Below are 22,052 nucleotides of genomic sequence, written 5' to 3'. Positions count from 1 at the left end.
ACCCGGACCAGCTAACAGGTGTGTTCCCATTTATTCCCGCCGGGCGCAGATGGAAAAAGGTATTCGTATGATTCATTTCCATTTGGGAACATACCGGCTAACAACTTTCGGAACAACCCTCGTATTTTTACGATAATAACCGCTGGCTATCACAATGTAATTCAGCCGGCCTAGCCAAGGTTACAATCGCTATCGCTTCGACAACGAAAAGCATTATGTCTCTCTATCACTCTTCCGTATTAGTGTGACAGTGACAGTTGCGTTTCGATCGCTACGGAGCGTAAGCGATATGCATCTTGGCTACGCGGCCAGTAATAGTCAAAATTGTCCATTGTATTTATCTTGTTTCGTTGGCATTACATCATATTCCCGGGAATTAGACACGCGACGTCAGAGATAAGTTTACAGATTGGCGTAGGTATTACGTACTACGAATCTTTGACGTATCATATACGATACGACATACGTTGTATCTTAGGGTGTCCGCTAGCTGGCGTGGGTGCACGGAGCGGGTGAGCGGGGTAACGAAAAATAGTACGAACAGAGAGGGGCCGATTTTATAATTTCGAGCGTTCGATTTCGTCACTCGAAAATCGGTGGAAAACAGCGAAATGCTAATTTTTGAAATTGCGAATCGAGTGGTATTGACCACTCGTTTTCAATTCTATTATTTAAATGCCGGGTGATGGAGATATTTTTGAACGAAATACACGAAATCGAGCGGTCGAAATTAAAAAATCGCCCCCCAGCGCGGACCGCGGACGCACGCGTCGGATTTTGACCAACCATAGCACCCGCGTGCGTGCGCCCGCGCCATCTAGCGGACGCCCTTAGTATGTAATAAAAAATACATTCTTTAAATTGCCATTTATTGAGGATGTCTTATATAAGAATGATGTTCAATCAAATGTAGACCCGTGACCGTGTCCACTCAAAGCAAATAAATAAAGTCCTCTCCAACTTTATATATTGACAGAAATGTTATTTATACAAATCTATCCGCTATTTACTACCTACCTTTATCTAATATCTGTTATATTATCCTATACAACCTAATGCAATTATACAAAATATCATTTATAGTGTACTTATTCGTAAAGTAAAAATATAATATCGTCATATTTTGTTCACGTATAAGGGCAGCGTTTAACATTTATTGTACGGATTAGAATGATAATTTTAAACATAAATAGTGCAGTTATTTACCAAAAATGGTCAATACATATGGTACATACAAATTGATTTTCTATGAAGCGAAATTTCTGTAATAGTATGTATAACCAATTAGTAATATCACTCGTTTAAGTTTAAAAGTAGAAACAAAACTAAATGATTACTTACAATATTACACAAACCTAATTAAAACAACATAAATCGGCCCAGAAATATCTCAAATTAAGTGTTTTTTAGCTTTGGATGGTAATTTTAAGTGGCCTAGCGTTAGTAACACTAACACTTTTTTTCTGAAAATTATGTTAAAGTCACTCAAGTAATTATCATTATGACATGACATAAAGTAAAAAGCCGGCTGAAAAAAATCAGTTATACAATAGATAAGGTTTGTTCCCATATGTAGTATGAATTTAAAGACCTTAAAATATATTTCGACATTTCTCAAAAAAAATGATTCCAATGAACGGACCGAAAGTTATGTGCGGAATGTATTACAAACCATATAGGAATCAATTTTACCGCGTTGGGCCGTTAGCAAAATTTCATTGATTCATTAAGCGCCACTGCACCATCCCAGTTAACCGGTTAAACCTGGAGTTACCATAGTTACCAGTACTTTTGACACTGGTTGCCGGTTTAACCTGTAAACTCCGGGTTAGTGGGATGGTGCAAGGGGCGCTTATACAATCAATGACTATGACTATGTCGTTACGTAGATACTGCCAATTGCAATGTCGCACACGACCAATTGATCTTACAATTACTACTTTCTAAAGTCCAAACTTTCGAATTATCCCAGTAGGTAGGTACCAACCAAATAAAATTTCTGCAACCAACATTTTGCACAACTTATACTCATACCTCATGCTTCAAGCACCTCATAAATTATACAGAAGTAATAAGCGATTTAAGGCTTAACATCCATTTGTGTGTTTAATTATTATTATTATCATAAATCAAATCGTTACTCCATCTTAAGATTCATTATATTTTTTCAATCATATACAAAATCCACTTGAATGCCAGTATCATAAAAAACATATTAAACACATAAAACATATTATACAGTGTGGAAAAATAAGTCGGGCCTTGGAGGGAAACTACCTTAAATCCTTAAGCTGGCTCATTTTACTTAAAAGAGACAGTCATTTATTAAAAAAAAACAAAACTGCATTTAAAGATTTTCCTTTTTTTCTTCAATTTGGCTTGTCTAAAAAAATCTTAAGTACTATTAGATTTTATGGATATTTTATACGACAGACGAGTGTAAGACCTAATGTTTCTTGAAGAAATGTTATCATTAACATTAACTGTATCGACTAGTTAGTGGAATAAAATTGCGAGTGTTTATTTTTTGGAATTTTTAGTCGGTTCGAGTCCCGGGCGAGGCAAGCGAGTTTTAGAAAATCTTTGAATGCAGTTTTGTTTCTTTTTAAAAACAAAGGAATGTCTCCTTTAAGTAAAATGAGCCAGCTTAAGGATTTAAGGTAATTTTCCTCCAGGGCCCGACTTATCTTTCCACACTGTAAATAATTATTATATATTCAATAATTAAGAATTAAAAAGATTATAGAAAGCAGCATATTACTTAAAAATGTGTATATGACACAAATTAGTAGACGCGTAAAATCAGTCATTAATGCCCGGTAAGCCAATGTAATAAGTTCCCATTTGTCCCCGCCCCACGTGACCGCTGCCACACATGATGCGGGGACAAATAGGAATACACCTATGTCCCGTATAATTGATTCGTGTACAAAGTGTATCGTCATACAAAATACGAGGCTACAGTTATCCTTACAAAACTAAACATTTTCTAAGGTTGTACCAGCAGTTAACTTTATGTACATGCATTAAAATGTATCTGTATACATATGTACGTATATAATTAAAGGCCTTGCTTAGCTAAGGTTTCCCAACCCGTTTGCACAAATAGACACAGTGGACAGATTCAGGAGTTACATTTCTATACTAATTTATACAAATCAAATATAAACCTATTTCACATTGACATTTTGACATAATTATACAAATTACTTAACTATTTTTCCTCCGGCGAAATTCACTTTCCACTGGTATTTTATGTACATCGCACCGTATTTAGCCGAAATATAATGTAGGTATTACTTGGCTTGAATAATTATTATGTTTTCAAAATATTGCGTTTTTCTAGTATGTCTAGACATAAATAAATAAACTTAAATATAAACAGATGCCGCTTCCCTTGTCCAGTGTGTGTATTTGCTTTGTCTGGCATTGCAACGTCAATGCAACGAGAATGCATTGCTAACTGCACTATAACAGTCAACCAATCGTTAACACTACTTCCACTTTAGGCCTTAACGTGTCGAACAAAAACACAAATACAGATCTCCATTGCATTACAAAATTACATATATTATGTATTCCGTAAAAATGGCACCGAAGCATTCAAAACAACTGGTAAAAATGAAGTAACAGCCAATAATACATACAAGAGAAATCCCGACATTAACCTAAACCTATGTGATGTATAAAACGGGGTCCCTTTGTTTCCCATAAAGTTTTAAGTCATAATGTATTGTTTGTCATATTATCGTTAGTCATAAAACTGAAACCGTTAACTTTTCAGGATTTTCCTAAGGTTATTCTATAGATAGGTTAGGTTAGGTTAGGTTTGTTTTATGGCAATCCTGAAAAGTTACGCGTTTCTGAGAAAAACCAATTATGACTAACGAAAATTCGGACAAACAATACATTATGACTTAAAACTATTTGGGAAACAATAGAGACCCGTATAAAACACTGTATTCTGCCCCTCACAGTAAATTAAATGCTAAATCGAGTACCGTATATAGTCGCTTCATTTTTAAACATATCCAGTGTAAAATAATTATTACAATACTAAGCAGCTATTTTACTACATATATACATTTGAATATTAGATTTTTCTTTCGGAGACAATATGACCATGTTGATAGCAGGATATGTATCCAACGACAATCGTTAATTGTTAACGCCAAACGAAAAGTGGAAATTATGATATTTATTATTTAATTTGATTAGCGTTTACGATTAGAGAAAGTCAGTTTGGCTACACTGCCTGTGCGTGAGGCCTTACAGCGCACTAAAGCTACTGATCCTTTCGCACTTACGATAAAGATACTTTAAAATGAAAGCAAAGTCAGGATTCAATATCTAACTTATCTAATATGTGTTCGCAATAATCGTCAATAAAATATGAGAAAACTAGTATTTTTATTATTTCCAAAGATTGCATTTGTTGTAAGGTACATACGTAAATACTTTATTGCATCAGAATAAACTTCGCAGACGTAAACATTAGGATTTTCATCGGGCATTTTATGCGGAATAATTTGAAAACAATCTCTAGCACGATTGTTTCCTTTAAAATATAACCGCACGCGCTCGATTTAGAACCTTACGCTTATTTCGGCCAAGTGTCCCTAATAAAACATGTAAATACTTCGGGAATAAAGAAACATCCATCGGCTCTGGGCGAACATAATCACGAATGAGTTAATCATAAACTACAGAAAGTCAATCAGTCCGACCCGTGAGCTCGGGGTCAGTCGATATTACGGAACGGCACACCGCGTCCACACCGATATCTGTGAATCCATGTGACCACCTCAACTACTAGAGTCTAGACGGAGAACATGAGACAATCGAGGTCACCACACATAAGCGCTCCCTTACTAATTTAGTATGGGGGTGCGACCGCTTATTTCAGCTGCGCCCCAATTATGACAAGTACTTATGTAAATTAATAATATTTACAAACATTAGGATTTAGAGGTGTACCTAGGCTACATTAGTATAAAATGGTGTGAAATACAATTCAGTTGTGCTGCTCGAATCGTAGCATTTTACAAGTAAAATTGCACCCACGTGTGGTGACGGCGTGCTTTTTGTAAACGCTTCATAATGAGGTGCCTGCGAGTTATGGTGATCTAAGAGTATCGGTGTCACCATCAATAGAGCGGTGACGGTGGCCAGATGTGAGGCGGCAGTGGCACGTGCGGCTACACCGTGTGAGGCGGCAGTGGCACGTGCGGCTACACCGTGTGAGGCGGCAGTGGCACGTGCGGCTACACCGTGTGAGGCGGCAGTGGCACGTGCGGCTACACCGTGTGAGGCGGCAGTGGCACGTGCGGCTACACCGTGTGAGGCGGCAGTGGCACGTGCGGCTACACCGTGTGAGGCGGCAGTGGCACGTGCGGCTACACCGTGTGAGGCGGCAGTGGCACGTGCGGCTACACCATGTGGCGCGCCAGCGCGTGGCGTAGCTTGCGCTCCCACGACTCCGCCTCGGCCCAAGAGTGCCGCACGTCTCGGAACAGCTGCAACATGAACATATCATTATAGCTAACAGGGTCTATATTAATTCGCATAACGTAAAACTCCTAATTCAAATTGGCATAACATAGATTACGCATAACTTTTAAATCGCATAACATTATTTCGCATAACTGAGTACGCATAATGTTAATGCGCATAACGTATATTGTCATAACGATGACTTAGGATAAATGTAATAAGCATAACGTTATTTTGCATAATTATTAAATGGTATAAATATAAAAGGAAGAAAAATTAAAATTTCGTTTGGATGGTTTTTTCCATCCTACCGTTTTATAGGTATAGGTTCTATCTACCAGTTAGAGGTACTGACAAATGTAATTTTGATTGTATATATTATTATATTTATTTAATAGATCTGAGGAGTTAATCAGGATGTGAATATATCTATTATCAGACTGTTATAATAAAACCTATCGAAACATCGAAGGCTAAGGCCATCTGAACCTAACCTAACCGAGTTGGGTAAGTTGGTTTTGCCCTGATCCATTTAATACGCTCGCTTTATAAAATTATGCTAATTCATTTTATGACAGTTAAAGTTATAGTTAATAATGTTATGCATATTTAAATTATGCGTAGTCATTATTATGCGCAATAAGTGTTATGCTTTTTTATTATTATGCCTGTTCAATGTTATGAACAATTATTTTATGCCAAATCTGTTATGCGAATTCATATTATGACAATTAATGTTAGGCGCATTAAGGGGCACCCTAGCTAACAATTACTCATTGTAACGAGGCCAAGTTTAACAAATAGTCGTACACTCTAGTTTGACATAAACAGATGGCGCTGTACTGAGCATGTTTTTTTAGGTCACTGAATTGTCAAACGTTAAGTTACCGCATTTTGTATGTTACCGTACGGCGACACCTGCATCGCCTGTCAAATTCGAGGCTCGAATTTGTCTTAGACTTAACACATCTTACATTACATATTCCATGGATCTTCGGTGTCGGCTTAAAATCCGGTTTCGTTCGTACGCTAATTAAATAATAAAATATTATGGGACACGATTATAAGAACTGATTAATGATTAAGCCCCACAATAATCTTAATGGCTCATCTCAGGCTTGTGTTGTGGGTACTTAATATGAAGAAAACACCCATGACTCGGAAACAAATATCCGTGCTCATCATAATAATGCTCTTACCGGGGTTGAAACCCGGGACCGTCGGCTACAAAGGCAGGGTCACTACCAACTTGGCCAGCCATTTAGGTAGTCATTACATTTTTTGTGTCATTTTCTACTAAAAGGTGTACTGTGTCTATCGAATGTACAGCTAGATATTAGGAGACGGGTGAATACCTGCGACAGCCAGACCTCGTCGGCCAGCAGCTCGTTGAGTATGAGGGTGGTGTCCTTGCTGGGGTTCTGCATGCGCTTCTCGGCCACGCGCTTGCTGCACTCCGCGTACATGAGGTACTTCTGGTGCGATATCCGCGAGTACAGCTGCACGCGCCCGCAGCACGTCGCGCACACCAGGAATTCCTACAATATAAGGTTCGAGTGAGTGTTAAAAAGAGTAGGAGAGAAAAGGCAACTGTTGAGGACAATAGAGAGTAGGAGAGGGAAAATTATTGGTCATCTTATACGACACGACATGACGCTTTTATAAATAACATAATAGAAGGAAAGATTGCAGGCAAGAGAGGAAGGGGAAGGCCGAGGATAAGCTACATAACACAAATAAAAGAAAAGGTAGCTGTAATGTCGTATAAGGAAATCAAGGAGGCGGCCCTGGATAGAGTCAAATGGAGAGAGCTACACCGACAAGAGTCTAACTCTTAAATTTACGACGAAGGTTTGAGTGGTAATTTACAGAAATATACCTCTAGTTCGAATCTCTTCTAGCTAACGATCGAGTAGATGGGTTATTCCCACTAGTTACCACCAAGTTCTTACCAATGGTAACTACTGGGATTTTTTTTCCCACCTTTTACCACTGGTAACTACTGGGAAAAAAATCCCACTAGTTACCCCCAACTCGGCTTTGTGGTAACTAGTGGGAATTTTTATTCCCAGTAGTTACCACTGGTAAAAGGTGGGAATTTTTATTCCCAGTAGTTACCACCAAAATATTGTTAGAATTCAATACTAATAAAAACAGTATAAATATAGCGTGCTGTAATAAATAATTATGTGTCAGTTAGTGATTCAGAAAACTGCTTTAAAAGTGATCAAAAATATTAAAACAGTTTTACCGGTATAAGTGTAAACATTAAAATAAAAGAGTCTCATTCTAGTTAAGTAGAAATTAACTTATTATCCAGATTAAATGTATGTTATTAACTGTAAATTGAATTACATATTATTAGCACGCTACATTTATACTATACTATTTAATACTATTTATATTTATATTGTTTTTATTAGTATTGAATTCTAACAATATTTTGATGGTAACTACTGGGCATAAAAATTCCCAGTAGTTACCACCAAAACACTGGTAAAAGGTGGGAATTTCTTTTTCAGAGCCGAGTTGGTGGTAACTTGTGGGATTTTCTTCCCAGTAGTTACCAGTGGTAAAAGGTGGGAAAAAAATTCCCAGTAGTTACCACTGGTAAGATCTTAACTAGTGGGAATAACCCGAGTAGATGAGAGGAAAATTTAAGTGAGACAGCACAAACTTACGGAATGTAAGCATTTGGCGAGTGACGCTACAGACTGGGATCATTTGAGCGACAGGGGCAACTAGTTCCTCAAGTTAGGACGGGAAAAACATAAAGTGAGCGGTAGACTCGCACATACCTTCTCGTAGGCGAGGCGCGCGTCGGGCTGCACGGGCTCGAGCGTGGCGGGGTTGTAGGGCTGCCCGTACAGCAGCAGCCGCGCCACCGCGGGCCGGGCGCACGCGCGGCACGCGCCCGCGCCCGCCGCCACGCTCAGCCCGGGCCACGTGCCCACCGCCCTGCCTCCCCCCCCCCGCCTGTCCCACCCCCACATACCTTCTCGTAGGCGAGGCGCGCGTCGGGCTGCACGGGCTCGAGCGTGGCGGGGTTGTAGGGCTGCCCGTACAGCAGCAGCCGCGCCACCGCGGGCCGGGCGCACGCGCGGCACGCGCCCGCGCCCGCCGCCACGCTCAGCCCGGGCCACGTGCCCACCGCCGAGTCCAGCGCCCTGCCTCCCCCGCCGCCCGACCCACCCCCGCCCCCGCCGCCGCTCGACACGCGCGACCGCATCGTCTCCGTCACCTCGTCCACCGTCTTCACGTTCGACAGGAAGTACTCGTCTGAAAGTGTAAGCGAGACCGATATACTACTTTAACCTATACACCGTGAAATTTTAGTGGTTGTTTTCCCGCAACGAAATGATTCTGCTATCGATATACAGTCGATGTGTAATCTTTTTTTTAAATAATGTTAAGAAATGCCAGATTTATAAATGTGTCGAACGAAACTCGAAAGTGACCTAACACCAGTAGTAGCACTGCAGTAGTACCTACCTAATTCTTTTGAGTGAATGAAACAAAATAACCTAAAAAGTAGTTCCATTTATTTTACCTTTACACATTTTACGTGCAGTTAGTTTGCAGATCCTTAAAAGTAAACATAACAAGTTAAGATCAAGCTTTTAATGCTCAAAAACTTAAAGAAACACTTAAACTTCCCGATACCTCAATAATTGTTCGAACTGCAATCCGCCACGTTCAATACACAATCACCTCTGCCCTGTGCATGTGCTGGCGTTTGAAACTGCCCGTGGTTAAGCAGCCGCTGTGTTGCGGCGACAATTGTTCGTCCGTGTGGAACTTGGGGGTTTTAAATCCCCCGAAGACGCAGCGACTGTAAATGGTCCGGTTCCGCGTAAAGTCGCCGGGCGGCGTGCGAGTCGTAGTTAGCCCTAGCGTACAGCTGCACCATCGCGACGTACTCTAAATTAGAATATTCGTAATGTCGATCCATTTTACTAGAAATAGCAGTGATGACATTGACAGGATCTGTTATCACATTAGTTTAATAAGCGAAGAGGATGTAATTATTCGATTTACCAAAGTTGACACAACATAATGGCAATCATCAAACTAATAAAAAGGTTTAATTTCAACTGTTAATCGTGAAGGAACATTCTAAGATTCTAAGTAAATTTTATTTTCAGTTGTCAAACAGTAAAGCACTCTAGCCTGTTACACAGTTTAAAAAAGTAACATGTGCTTGTTTATTTGTTTATCTGTTTACAATATCGGGAACTGTCGTCGACTTGCAGTTTTAGTGTGTTACTATTGTTTTTCGCTTGTTCGAGTTTAGATTATTTTTTTGTAATTTTTTTTTTGGAAAACAGTTTATTTATACGTTTGTCTATCATAATTCGAAAGTACTACCGATAGCAAATCGCCCTGCCGCGGGAAAACAACCACTAAAATTTCACGGTGTATATATATATGTAAAGAAAGATGATATCGAAATAGTATTTCAATTTTAGTAAATACGGGTTATTCCCACTAGTTACCACCAAGTTCTTACCAGTGGTAACTACTGGGAAAAAAAAATTCTCACTAGTTACCACCAAAATATTGTTAGAATTAAATACTAACAAAACAGTATAAACAGTATAGTATAAATGTAGCGTTCTGTAATAAATAATTATGTGTCAGTTAGTAATTCAGTAAACTGGTTTAAAAGTGATGAAAAATATTAAAACAGTTTTACTGATATAAGTGTAAAAATTAAAATAGAAGAGTTCTATTAAAGAAGAAGAACACTGGAATAATATTGCTATACTATGTATTTACCCAAATTAAATTATTTAAGTTTTTATTGAAATATTATTGTAAACATCTATCGACATTCATGCATTCTCTAAAAGTTACTTAATAGTTAAATTAATGAATAGTGACCATATTGTTTCTTACTTGAATCTATTTATAACTTAACCTGGACATTTAATATTAATAATCATCATAATCTTGTTATTTTATTTTACTAGCTTTATAAATGAACTTGACATTGAAAAATGCATAAACGTCGATAAAATATAAAATATTGTTTATTGTTTATTTGTTGCATACAATTAACAGTTACAGTTCAACCTTACGTGCTAATTGGAATTACATTACTTAATAGCTAGCAACATGCATTATTCGAATAAATGAGTGAATATATTATAAGTAACTACATTCGATTTAAATCTATAACACATTACTGACATTACATTAGGAGTATGACGTTATTACATAAAAGAGATCAAATATTAAAATTATGAATATAGATTTTATTGCTATTAGTATAAGATGCATGCATGTACTCAATATTTAATACCTAGACTTAAGATATATTGAATGCCCTTACAGGGTGTCATGTACCTACTATCCACAAATTGTAACACCTAATGTAATTATGAACATGACTGCAATACAATAAAGAATAAAGAAGAAGATAGTATTGAAGAAGAAAGAGATTCTAGTTAAGTAGAAATTAACTTATCATCCGAATTAAATTAATCCTATTAACTGTAAATTGAATTACCTATTTATACAAACGAACAAACAAATCAGTCAAAAACCGACAGAACTAATTTCGTTTTATTATTAGCTACTTCATTTCGTTCTATTATAACACGACGCAGAGCTTGAATATTTAGGTATTCATAATTTGTAGTCAAGCCAAATAAGTAAAGGGCATGGTTATTATTAAAACCGCTTAGGGCGCGCTTCGGATGGGCCGACTGCTCGGACTAACCAGCATAGGCTCGCATTCCAATTACGCTCGGGCACAGAATAAGTAATAGTATTATCATACAGAACGGACACGCACCGCCCCGCCCCGACTCGGATTACCTCGCCCCGCGACTGAGTTCTGACGGACTCCTGACGTACGTTCAGTTCGGCTAGCGACGCCGCGACGCGATGACGCAACGTTCTAAATGCCGGTGAATTGTGCGATGTACGGGTAGTACGGATACCTACTTATTGTAGAAATGAATAATAATATAGTTTTCCAAAGAGACGAAATATGTATCAGTAAATAAGGCTATACTTTTGCGTAAAAATAATAATATCATAAGAATTAAAACCCGTTCGTTGAATTTGTGAATGTTAAGCCAACATTTAATATTTAAAGTACCTAAGGTAACTAGACCTTCTACACAGATATTCCTCGTAAATATTTTATTTTTAGTTTAACACTCTTTTCACAAAAAAGAACTTGTTGGTCGCGGGACATTCGCGTTTGATTTTTAATTTAATTTTAAGAATTTAAGAAATAATTATGTAAGTATGTTATATAAAATAATCAATAGGTATCAACAATAAGGTACATTTAATAATGGCGTGTTGAAAGTCCAAGTACGTGCAGGACTATAAACTGACAAAGCCAATTCAACAATTGGAGCGAAATAAAACATAAACCTATATTTTGTTAAACATAAACCTATATTTTGTTTTTTACGTATTTCGGTCGAATTATGCAACGCAGCGGGCCGCTCGTCGTGTCCTTCGGCCGGCCTCGGCAAACCTCGGCTTCGCCTTCCCCGCCGCGCGCCGCACGAGTCAGCCCTAAGCCACTTACTCGCACAATGACGCGTGTACAGACGTGCCGTGCACACATATAAACGCAAATGATTTTCGATGTATGGCGTGTCCGCCCTGTGGCTCGGGTAGTACATCGCTCGGTCTGGTTACGCTGGTTGGCTCGATTGCTTAAACACCCACGCTAGCGGGATGGTAATAACACTCTACCAGAGGGGCATCAGTAATAGAAAGCTCTGCGTACTTTAAGTAATAGAACGAAATGAAGTAGCTGTAAATAATAAAACGAAATCAGTTCTGTCGGTTTTTGACTGATTTGTTTGTTCGTTAGTGCTTAGGGCATACTGAAATTTCCTGGAATCCACTTAGAAAAAAATAAGTGGTCTCATACAGGGCCCAGAAACTTTTAGTATGCCCCACGTATAAATATGGAATTCAATTTACAGTTAATAAGATAAATTCAATCCGGATAATAAGTTAATTTCTACTTAACTAGAATGAGACTCTTCTATTTTCGTGTTTACACTTATACCGGTAAAACTTGGTTACTTAATATTGTTGATCACTTTTAAAACAGTTTACTGAATCACTACCTGACACATAATTATTTATTACAGCACGCTCTTTTTATTAGTATTGAATTCTAACAATATTTTGGTGGTAACTACTGGGATAAAAAATTCCCACCTTTTACCAGTGGTAACTACTGGGAATAAAAATTCCCAGTAGTTACCACCAAGCCGAGTTGGTGTTCCCAGTAGTTACCAGTGGTAAAAACTTGGTGGTAACTACTGAGCACAAATATTAATATACATTTGAAAACAACAAAATAGAAGTTGAGCCTTTGTCCTACATAAATAGATAGAGTTAACTACTGCTTCTAAATTGGCCGTTCATTACTTACCTACGCTATGGAATGACCAATTCAGCTTGAACCCTAAATGGCTCCACAATCTCGGAACGTAACTATAGAACCTAAGCCCCGTCTCCATTGCCCATTTGTATCCATTGCGCGCGGCTGCCACGCGAGCCAATGTTCGATGGTTTGCAGCGCGATATGGAGACGAGGCTTAATACAGTCTAAGTTGGTACTATACGTATTCTAAAGATGATTGCTAAACAATTGTCTTATGACACTGTAGACAGTAAGAAAAAAAAAACTATGAAACTCTTACCTTGTTCTTGAAAGATTTCCGTCAAAAAATTTGGATCTAGAGCGTGTGATATTAAGGTTTGAATATAGACTTCAAAGTTTTCCTGGTACATTTGAGTTTCCAGCATCCTTTTTTCGATGAAATTGCAGTCGTCGAATTGAAGTTCGCTTCTTACTAACTCTACTATTGTTTCCAAATGTGATTGGGACCTAACTTTAACGGACACTTGAGTGTATAACTTTTTATTTTCGGGGTTCCACGCTGCATACTGTAAAATGAGGTATAAAGGTTTTTACATGCCAATTCAAACGTATATACTGTATGTAGACTGTGTATAGACTGAATTACTCTTAATTAAGGTGTACGGTATAGTCAGTCGTTCGTTTTGTGGCTGGCCCCGAACGGCTAATCCTTTGTCTATTGTAAGTAAAACCGCAAAAGGGTCGGTCGTTGGCGTGTAATTCTAATTGGATCCCGAGCACGGGCTAGTCCAACACTCAAAAAACCAGTGTAAGTGAGCTCTCAGATAACGCGCCTTTGTTACGCATCTTGATATTTTTGACAGATTCTGTAGCGTGTGACTTGCAGGAACTGAGTAACCGTAGAGGGACCACACAAGAAATTCCATTTGTTCATTTTTAATATTACTGCAATTTCCATAGGAGTTGTAATTCAATAACCGGTTAAAGTGACCGAAGCTTTTTTATGCAGGTAAGTAGCACGAGCGGTGTTACTTACAATAGACAAAGTTAGCAGTAAGGGCCCACTTGGAAACTAAAGACTATAAGCAAAATACACAATTTGGTAGAGATACTAGAGATATGAATATACCTACTTGCACAAATTTAGTAGGTATTTAAAATATACTTACTGTGGAAATATTCCGATATAAAACTTTACCATTCTCCTCAAATGGCTCGTATTTTTGTAACAACGTCTTGCCGTCTACTCTCCAGATAGACGGCCACATTTCGTTCAACTCGCTCTTTATTGCCACAAACTCTCCAGACTAGAAACAAAACAATAGATTTTGTCACAGGGAAGCAGAATAACATATTTACGGCGTTGGCGTACATTGAATCCTGAACATAACAATTCAATTCAAATATAAATCAATCAAAATTCAATTGGATTCAAGTATTAAAAGGTGGGAATAATTTAGCTATCATGTGACACATAGGTACCTACTAATACTTTTCACAATCCACATCACCTACGAGGAAACTATTAGTTCAAAATATTTTGTTTGAGAAAAATACTAAGTACAGTCGCCATCAGATATATCGGATTAGCTAAGGCGCTCACAAATATCTGAACACGCCTCTATTGTCAGGGAATGTTCAGATATTGTGAATACCTTGGCCGCTCCGATATATCTGATGGCGACTGTAAGTACATACAGTTCGACGTAAAAAAGTGTATTCGTCGACGACGTATAATTTGAAAACCTTATCTAGTATAGTATCACTTTAGTGTAAAAATAAAGAATAAATTGTGCATAAGTAGATTTGTTATAATTCTAGTAGGTTTAAATAAAAACATGACAAACTGAAAATCGGGATACAAAAATGGGGGTTATTCCCACTAGTTACCGCCAAGATGTCACCAGTGGTAACATCTGGGATTTTTCTCCCACCTGTCCCCAATGGTAGCAACTGGGATTTATTTTTCAAAAGTTTCAAACATCTCTGAACTTTCTTCTCACTCTAGCAAAATATTGGTGGTAACTAGGTACTGGGAAAAAATTCCAATATTCCCCAGTGGTAATACTTGGGAAAAATTCCCAGTCACCACTGGTGACAACTTTGTGGTAACTACTGGGAATAACCCAAAAATGGGGAGAAGGTTGTACATGTGAATTATTTTGTTTTCATGTTTTCTACCGGATGGTAAACTATGGTAGACACTTGTAAAATTATTTAGGTACATACCTACTACTAGTCATTCTATTTCGGACCGTATTTCTTAATGTAAAGATGCGTTTTAGGGTTTTGTAGTTACATAGAAGCGATCTTATAGTTTCGCCATGTCAGTCTGTCTGTCTGTCCGAGGCTTTGCTCCGTGATTGTTAGTACCTACTAGAAAGCTGCAATTTGGCATGGATATATAAATCATGCATTGCGACAGAAGGGAAAAAAAATCTAACTAAAAATATTTTTTTTGCTTTGTCCCAATAGTGTGGGGTATCGTTGGATGAGTTTTTTTTAAACGAATAAGAGTCTCCACAAACCATTTTTTGATATAGTTAATATTTTCGGAAATAATCACACAGAAAGCAAAAATTGTGTCGTCGTCCCCTAACTAGCGAACCCTAGGTAGAAAAAATATGAATAAAATCGTGAAACAAAAGCTTAATAAATACTTTCAATGAAAATGATCGGTCCTGTAGTTTATTAGTTATTGAAAAAAATCTTCTTATCTTAGTAAAAAAACGTACAATGCGCTGCAAAGGTACTTCCTAAAGGCCTATGCGCACCGGCTGCGTGTGCGTGACGTGTACGTGCGGCGCTGTAGTATACAGATCCTTATGAGAGGGTTATTCCCACTAGTTACCACAAAGTTCTTACCCGTGGTAACTACTGGGATTTTTTTTCCCACCTTTTACCACTGGTAACTAGTGAGATTTTTTTTCCCAGTAACAACAACTAACAACTAGCTACTAAGCTTGGTGGTAACTAGTGGGTTTTTTTCCTAGCAGTTACCAGTGGTAAAAGGTGGGAAAAAATTCCCAGTAGTTACCACTGGTAAGAACTTGGTGGTAACAGTGGGAATAACACTTATAAGACGGCGCACTGCTTGCGTGACGTGTGCGGCTTCAACATTTTAGCGCACGCACAGAAGCCGATGTGCACGGGCCTTTATACTTGTAATATACATGATACTTACTAATAGCCCCAGTTTGGCTTATTTTGACAGAATAGTAACTACGAAACCCTACACTGAGCATGGCCCGATATGCTCTTCGCCGATTATTTCAAGTATGATGGCAAGTACCTATGTTGCCGCTATGAACTTAAGGGTTAAAAGCACAGTAAGTGTAACAATCGTACCTGATAAGGCATTTCCTCAATCTGGCCTGGCCTAGAGTTGTCAATCTGTCCGGTGCTGAGCTGCTGATGGGATTTAATATGATGCAATTTCCTGTTGGCGTTGCTCTCAGTGTCCGTTGCCCCGTAACTCCCATAGCCCACATTTGTGCTGTGTGCCACTAAAATATTAAGCTTCATATTAGTCGAAATCAAATACTTTGTGAAAGCATTAAATAATATTTCCATAAATATCATTACCTTTTTATGGTGCATTAAACGAACTTCGAAATTTAATTTAATTTGACACGCAACAATGGAATATGCGGCAAAAATTCAAATGCACGTATCCAATTAGAGTTGCATTGTTGTAGGTATAAAAGTACTAAAGGAAGGAGGGTCAGGAGATGGATTGCCATAGATGAACAGTGTCATCTTAGTGGTAACATGTACATCGCGAGGCTAGTTCACAATCATAGCTTAGCAAAGTATTTTTTATAAACGTATTGATGGCTAAAGTTAACCTACTTTACAATAGTAATGTACATGTTATCCCTATCCGGCGAAGAGAGGGGTGCTACCAGGAATAATTAGACACTAAAATTATTTACACATCATAGTATTATACTCATGTTTATTTTATGTTTTCTTCTATTATACAAAAGTATTTACATAATAATTGAGAATTGTGCATAAACAAATAACAATTAAATAGAAATACAAAAACTTAGGTCAGGACATGGCCTTCTAATACATTATCTGCACTTATTTATAGCTGTCATCTATTATGCAATTCATTTCATTCTTATCATAAAATCACTTTCGGCTAACAGCAAAGAATATGCATACACTATTTGTAAGTACCAACTAAAGTCAAATACTTTAAAATACAATACATTGTTTATTATTATAATATATACAACAGACACCCACTGGTATTAATTCCATAAAAAAATATAATACGACGATTTTGGAATTATTAATGGTAGCACCCCTTCAGTAGCGAGTATGACAAGAGTCACAAATTCTACAATTTACAATAAAATGGCACTAATAATGTGTCATTAATAACAATTCGAGTGAAATCTTGTTACAGACTAACCCTAAAAATATCGACCTCTACTAAGATACACGCAATCACTTTATAGAAAATATTTACAATTTTAATACTCATAGATTTCATCTAATAAAAATTTATCGTACGTATCACAGTTAAAATGTAACAAGTTTTCACGACATCCCGCCATATCGGCAGTTAGCTTGCTCCTGTCATACAAGCTTCAGGGCTAGCTCTTCACCATCGCGCTCTACTTCTCAAGTGGAAATCTAATAAATTGAACGCACCTTCGTCGGGCTGGTGTTGGTAATAGTATTGCTGGTGCGGCGCGGCCTGCAGCGCGGCCACGGGCGGCGGGGCCGGGGCTCGTGGCTTCTTAGGCGCGGCCGGCTGAGGCGCCACCACCGCCGACGGCGGCGGCTTGTTCATCGCTCCGCGCCCTTTCTTGCCCTTGTCGTTCAGGGGCGTGCTGGGCACGTTCAGCACTGGCTTGTTCAACCTTCTCGCCTCCTCCTCCGCGTCGTAGCTGCTCTCTTCGCTACCGTCATATTTACGCTTTCTGTCCTTATTGATATAATACCGAGGATCGTCTAATTCGATCCCTTTCGCTTGTGAGCCGAGGAGATTCGATGACGCGCCTTGTAACTGGTTTGCGCCCATCAGGCCCGCCGAGCTCATACTCGGCGCAGACATTGCGGGGTTACTTAGGGACATTGCCGAATTTATTACGTTCGCACCCATTGCGCCGTTCGAACTCTGAGCGGGATTTCCATCACATTTGACGTGGTCATTATGAGGATAAATTTTATTATTCGCATTATTAGTGGTAGTTCGCGACCAAGTAGACTTTCTGGCGCCTCTGCCGGCCGGCGGTGGAGAGGTGTCACGCTCTCCTTGTAAAAATTTCAAATAAGAAGCCATGAAACCAGATCCTGGGCCCGTGACTGGCACATTGAATTTTTTTTCCATTATTTTTGAAGTAGCGTCTTGTGAAGTGCTGTTAAGATTCTGCTGCTGAGAAGAGGGTGCTACCGAAGACGCATTTCCCCGTTGTTCTGCAAGGAAACCAAGTTCTTCTTCTATATTAGGCACTACCACCTTAGGCTGTTCCTCTTCACGAGTTTCGGGTGTTGAAAAAGATGACGAGGAAGCCGAAGGTGGAGTCTCACTAAATGATGACAACGGCGTTAACTCCACAGATGACTGGAAGTCAGGATGAGGACCTAAGTGGAAAGGAGGGAAATAGGTAAGTGCATGCCCGTGCTGCATGGCAAGTGCTTGGTGTTGGTTAAAATTTGTGGCGTGAAGACTTGCTTGGGCACCGAATGCGGAGGTGCCGGGAAACATTTTGGGTGGAGGTGGTGGTAGATTCCATCTTTCAAAGTCAAAGTAGGTACCATTCTGTTGTTGACTACTGGTAGAGCTGTGAGCGGGGGGCGGAATCCTATTAGCAAGATAATCTGCCATTACCGCGGTTGAGATATCGTTCATATTATGCGAGACCGGTTTTTCAGTACTTTTTCTACGAGGTGTCACTTTTGTTGGAGCACTAATTGGCGTTTGACTCTTACTGGATTTGATCTCTTGTAACTGACAACTTTGCTGTAAACTTTGTAAATTTTTCACTATGCTCATGGGGTCGCCACGACAGCTAGATAAATCTTGTAATGCTACATTAGTGCCATCAAAATAAGTGTGTTGTTTTTCTGCTAAATTTAACGTCCTATGTGACGTAGATTGAGATACAGTTTCTTCATTATGAGTATTATTACTTTCAGATAATCCATTATTGCTATAATTATTACTGTTACTACTACTAGAATATTTTCTGGATGCCTGACGGTCGCCATCCCAACAGGTTTGTCCTGGCGTTGAACTTTGATTGGAAGTCCGTTCATAGCGATTTTCTGAATACGTTTTACTTTGCTCAATACCTAATGCCCTAGTTATAACTGAAGGATAAGCTACCTGACTATTTTGAGATGAAGGCCTAGAAACCGACGCATCCATGGGGGAACGAGGCGCCACACTATTGACCTTACTGTAATGATCCCCATGCTGTTGGGGCGAGTTAGTGGAGTTCATAGGACTATGATACATGGGATATGCCGGACTAGATCCATGACCTAACGGAGAAGTTTGAGCAGGCGCTTGCAGAGGACTAGGTCTTCTGGGTGCAGCTCCACTACAATCTGGCCCATTTTGCGAACTACTACTGGAATATCCCGTGTCTGTACTAGAACTACTCTTAGCTCGGACATGATAATCGGATTCAACATTATTTCCGCTTTGATAATGCCTAAAGCTTGAATTTTGAGTCGAGGAATATTGAGAACTACCAATTCTATTTGATTTTGAGGTAGTAGTACCACTACTACTACTATAATTGAGTCTACCTGGAGCATCCATTATAGAGTAACTTATTGGAGAAGATTGGGGCTGAAGCTTATCACTAGATTCACAACTTTTCCTTTGTTCGCTACTTAACTCAGGGTATATTTTACTTTGTGCTTTAGTCTGTACTTGTGGCGCTTTAGTAGTGGGAGACACAAAACTGCTGGTACTATTGGATGACTGTCTTGGGGATTTTTCACTACTAGAATTCTTAGGTGATTGTGAGTTGTATACGGAAGAGGTTCTGGGAGTGGAGCTGGAGGAGGAACGGAAATCCTTATTAGGAGAGGATGAGGAGGAGGTCACTGTTGGAGTTGACACAATACATGATTGTTGTGAATGGGTAGAACTTGCAGAACCTGAATAAGACTTACTTCCAGCGTAGTCCTGCTGTGACGAAAGTTGTCCACTCTTTGCACTGCTCGCACTATATGCGCTATCAGTCTGACTTCCAAATGTTGAAGGTGATTGAAAAAATGTTGATGAAGATGTTGACGAAGCCGGTTGCTTAGATGCAGTCGCCGGGGAACCTGACCTATTGCTTTGTTTACCAGCACTGGAAATCTGAGAGTTAAGGTGGTTATTGAGGGTTTGGGCTGCAGCAAAATGTGCATTAAAATTATCATAAGTGGCAGACGCCTTTGTTGTGGCTGGACTTGGTGATGAGGGCACTACACTCTCATGGGGTAATATTCCAAACGGGCTTGGAAGTTGGTTGTTCCCTTGCCAACTTAGTCCACCAGCTCCACCTGGTGTAGATGATTGATCAAAGAAGGAAGCTGTCCCTTGTGCTGCTAGTGTCTGATGAGAATAGTTTTCTCTCAATGAGGAAAGTTCAGATTCAACTGAAGACTGCTTTGATGCAACTGCTGCCTGAGCTTGAGCAATCACTTGCCGGTGTTGAGCTTGAAGTGAAGAACTATAGTGTGCGGGTTTTGGGTTGGCATGATGAAATAGTGGTGAGAACACTGCATCATACCCTACAGCCGGGGGGGAGAGAAATCCTCCAGGGTTGAAGGGTGAGGCAGTCGAAGAACCTAGTTGCCCTGCCAAAGAGGCTGTTGTGTGCGCTGCTTGTAATAACAATTGGCTGGTCGTAGAGGGTACTGACTGGCCACTTAGGCCTGAACCACCACTTGTGAGGTGGTGATGAAAGTCCCCACTCGCAGCACCAGCCTGAACCCCTGCTAAGCGATTGTACGAAGCATATGCTGACCATGGTCCTACTGGATCCATTACCACCTCCGTGATGTTATGTTAAGTGTCAATGTATGTAATATGTCAGTAGAAGTCCACACTTTCATCCATAGTTTGTAGCACAAGTCAATGTATTCTTACAAACACTAATTTGTAGCACTCGATGTCATGATGTCAATTCAATCTTCACATAAACAAAACCCCTGGAAAGAAAAAAAAACATTCGTGCAATCAAACAATATTACAAAATATGAAACCATCTAAACGACTTCTGTTGGAATAAATTGCTAAATCTTATTTCTTTTTAGACAATCATGGTAAATCGAAAAACCAAAATCATTAGCATCAAGTTGTGAAATAAAAATAATCCGCCGCTACGCCGCGGAAGCGTCAATATGTTCGAACAATAGAGAAGAGGTTTTACAAATGGGCATGAATGAGTGTGAATATGTGTTAAGGAAACATACCATCGCCTTAGTTTTCTGCAAACATTTATCAATGTGCTTTCGGAGGACGCTCACACAACAGATAACATCATAAATATGGCCTCGAGTGCTCGTTGCGACGGGTTTTGGTCTATTGTGTAGAATCACTTGGATTTTTCAATGCTTACAACTGTTCACTTTGCAAATTCCACTTTGTATCTATTCATCCTCCTTTTGTATAACAATAACAACGTTTCAGATTACCAATTACTTTATTTACAACTAGAAATAAGACAACGTTTCGCCTTTCACATTAATCGCCGCCATTTTACTTGTGAACGAACGTCGAACAACCGCACAACAAGCTAGGCAGCGCCATCTACAATATAACCTCAAGATGCAACAAAAGTTTTTACTTGTTTTATTATTTATTCCTTTAAATATTCATAGATCTGAAATCATTGATACACAAACAGGAGTAATGTTTATTCATAGCTCAGCTTGCTAATTTGTATAATTATTGATAACAATTAAAAGGGAAGTTTGAATTGCAAATCAATATTTTTAAATAACAATTATATTGGCGCCACTTCCGTTTGTTTCTGCGTTTAGATTTTGCATTTAGTAAAAAAATAATCAATAGGTAGTCAGTTTACATGGGCCAATTTTAAAGCCGTAACACACTACCGCACCACACCGCGACCTTAATTGAGAGCGAAAAAGAGAAATCTGTGTCTCGCTCTCACTTATGGGTACCGCGCACCGAAGTATTCCGGCTTTTATAAAAGCCTAT

At 39.1% G+C, this 22,052-nt stretch overlaps 1 protein-coding gene across 1 annotated transcript; it reads right to left on the bottom strand.

Annotated features, from left to right (window-relative positions):
* Positions 1-1,026: 1,026 nt before the first annotated feature.
* LOC134666443 (uncharacterized) lies at positions 1,027-21,624 on the bottom strand. The gene is made up of 8 exons (XM_063523606.1): positions 21,302-21,624; positions 17,531-21,037; positions 16,211-16,368; positions 14,032-14,169; positions 13,182-13,428; positions 8,489-8,772; positions 6,849-7,031; positions 1,027-5,516 (listed from the first exon to the last, which is right to left on the bottom strand). Exons 2-8 carry the CDS (start codon positions 20,871-20,873, stop codon positions 5,430-5,432), a joined length of 4,440 nt encoding a protein of 1,479 aa, XP_063379676.1. The 5' UTR covers positions 20,874-21,037; positions 21,302-21,624; the 3' UTR covers positions 1,027-5,429.
* Between the last annotated feature and the right edge of the window lie 428 nt (positions 21,625-22,052).

This window comes from Cydia fagiglandana, chromosome 8, assembly GCF_963556715.1.
Source record: "Cydia fagiglandana chromosome 8, ilCydFagi1.1, whole genome shotgun sequence".
Lineage (NCBI taxonomy): Eukaryota > Metazoa > Arthropoda > Insecta > Lepidoptera > Tortricidae > Cydia > Cydia fagiglandana.
Note: the sequence above shows the minus strand (reverse complement) of the source record. Positions and strands in the feature narration are given on the sequence as shown.

Excerpts from the sequence above, each read along its gene's own strand:
- LOC134666443 (XM_063523606.1), bottom strand. The coding sequence starts at position 20,873 with ATGGATCCAGTAGGACCATGGTCAGCATATGCTTCGTACAATCGCTTA. Across the intron at positions 14,170-16,210 it reads TTGAGGAAATGCCTTATCAG|TCTGGAGAGTTTGTGGCAAT; the intron begins GTACGATTGTTA and ends TTTTGTTTCTAG. Across the intron at positions 5,517-6,848 it reads ACGAGGTCTGGCTGTCGCAG|CTGTTCCGAGACGTGCGGCA; the intron begins GTATTCACCCGT and ends TTCATGTTGCAG.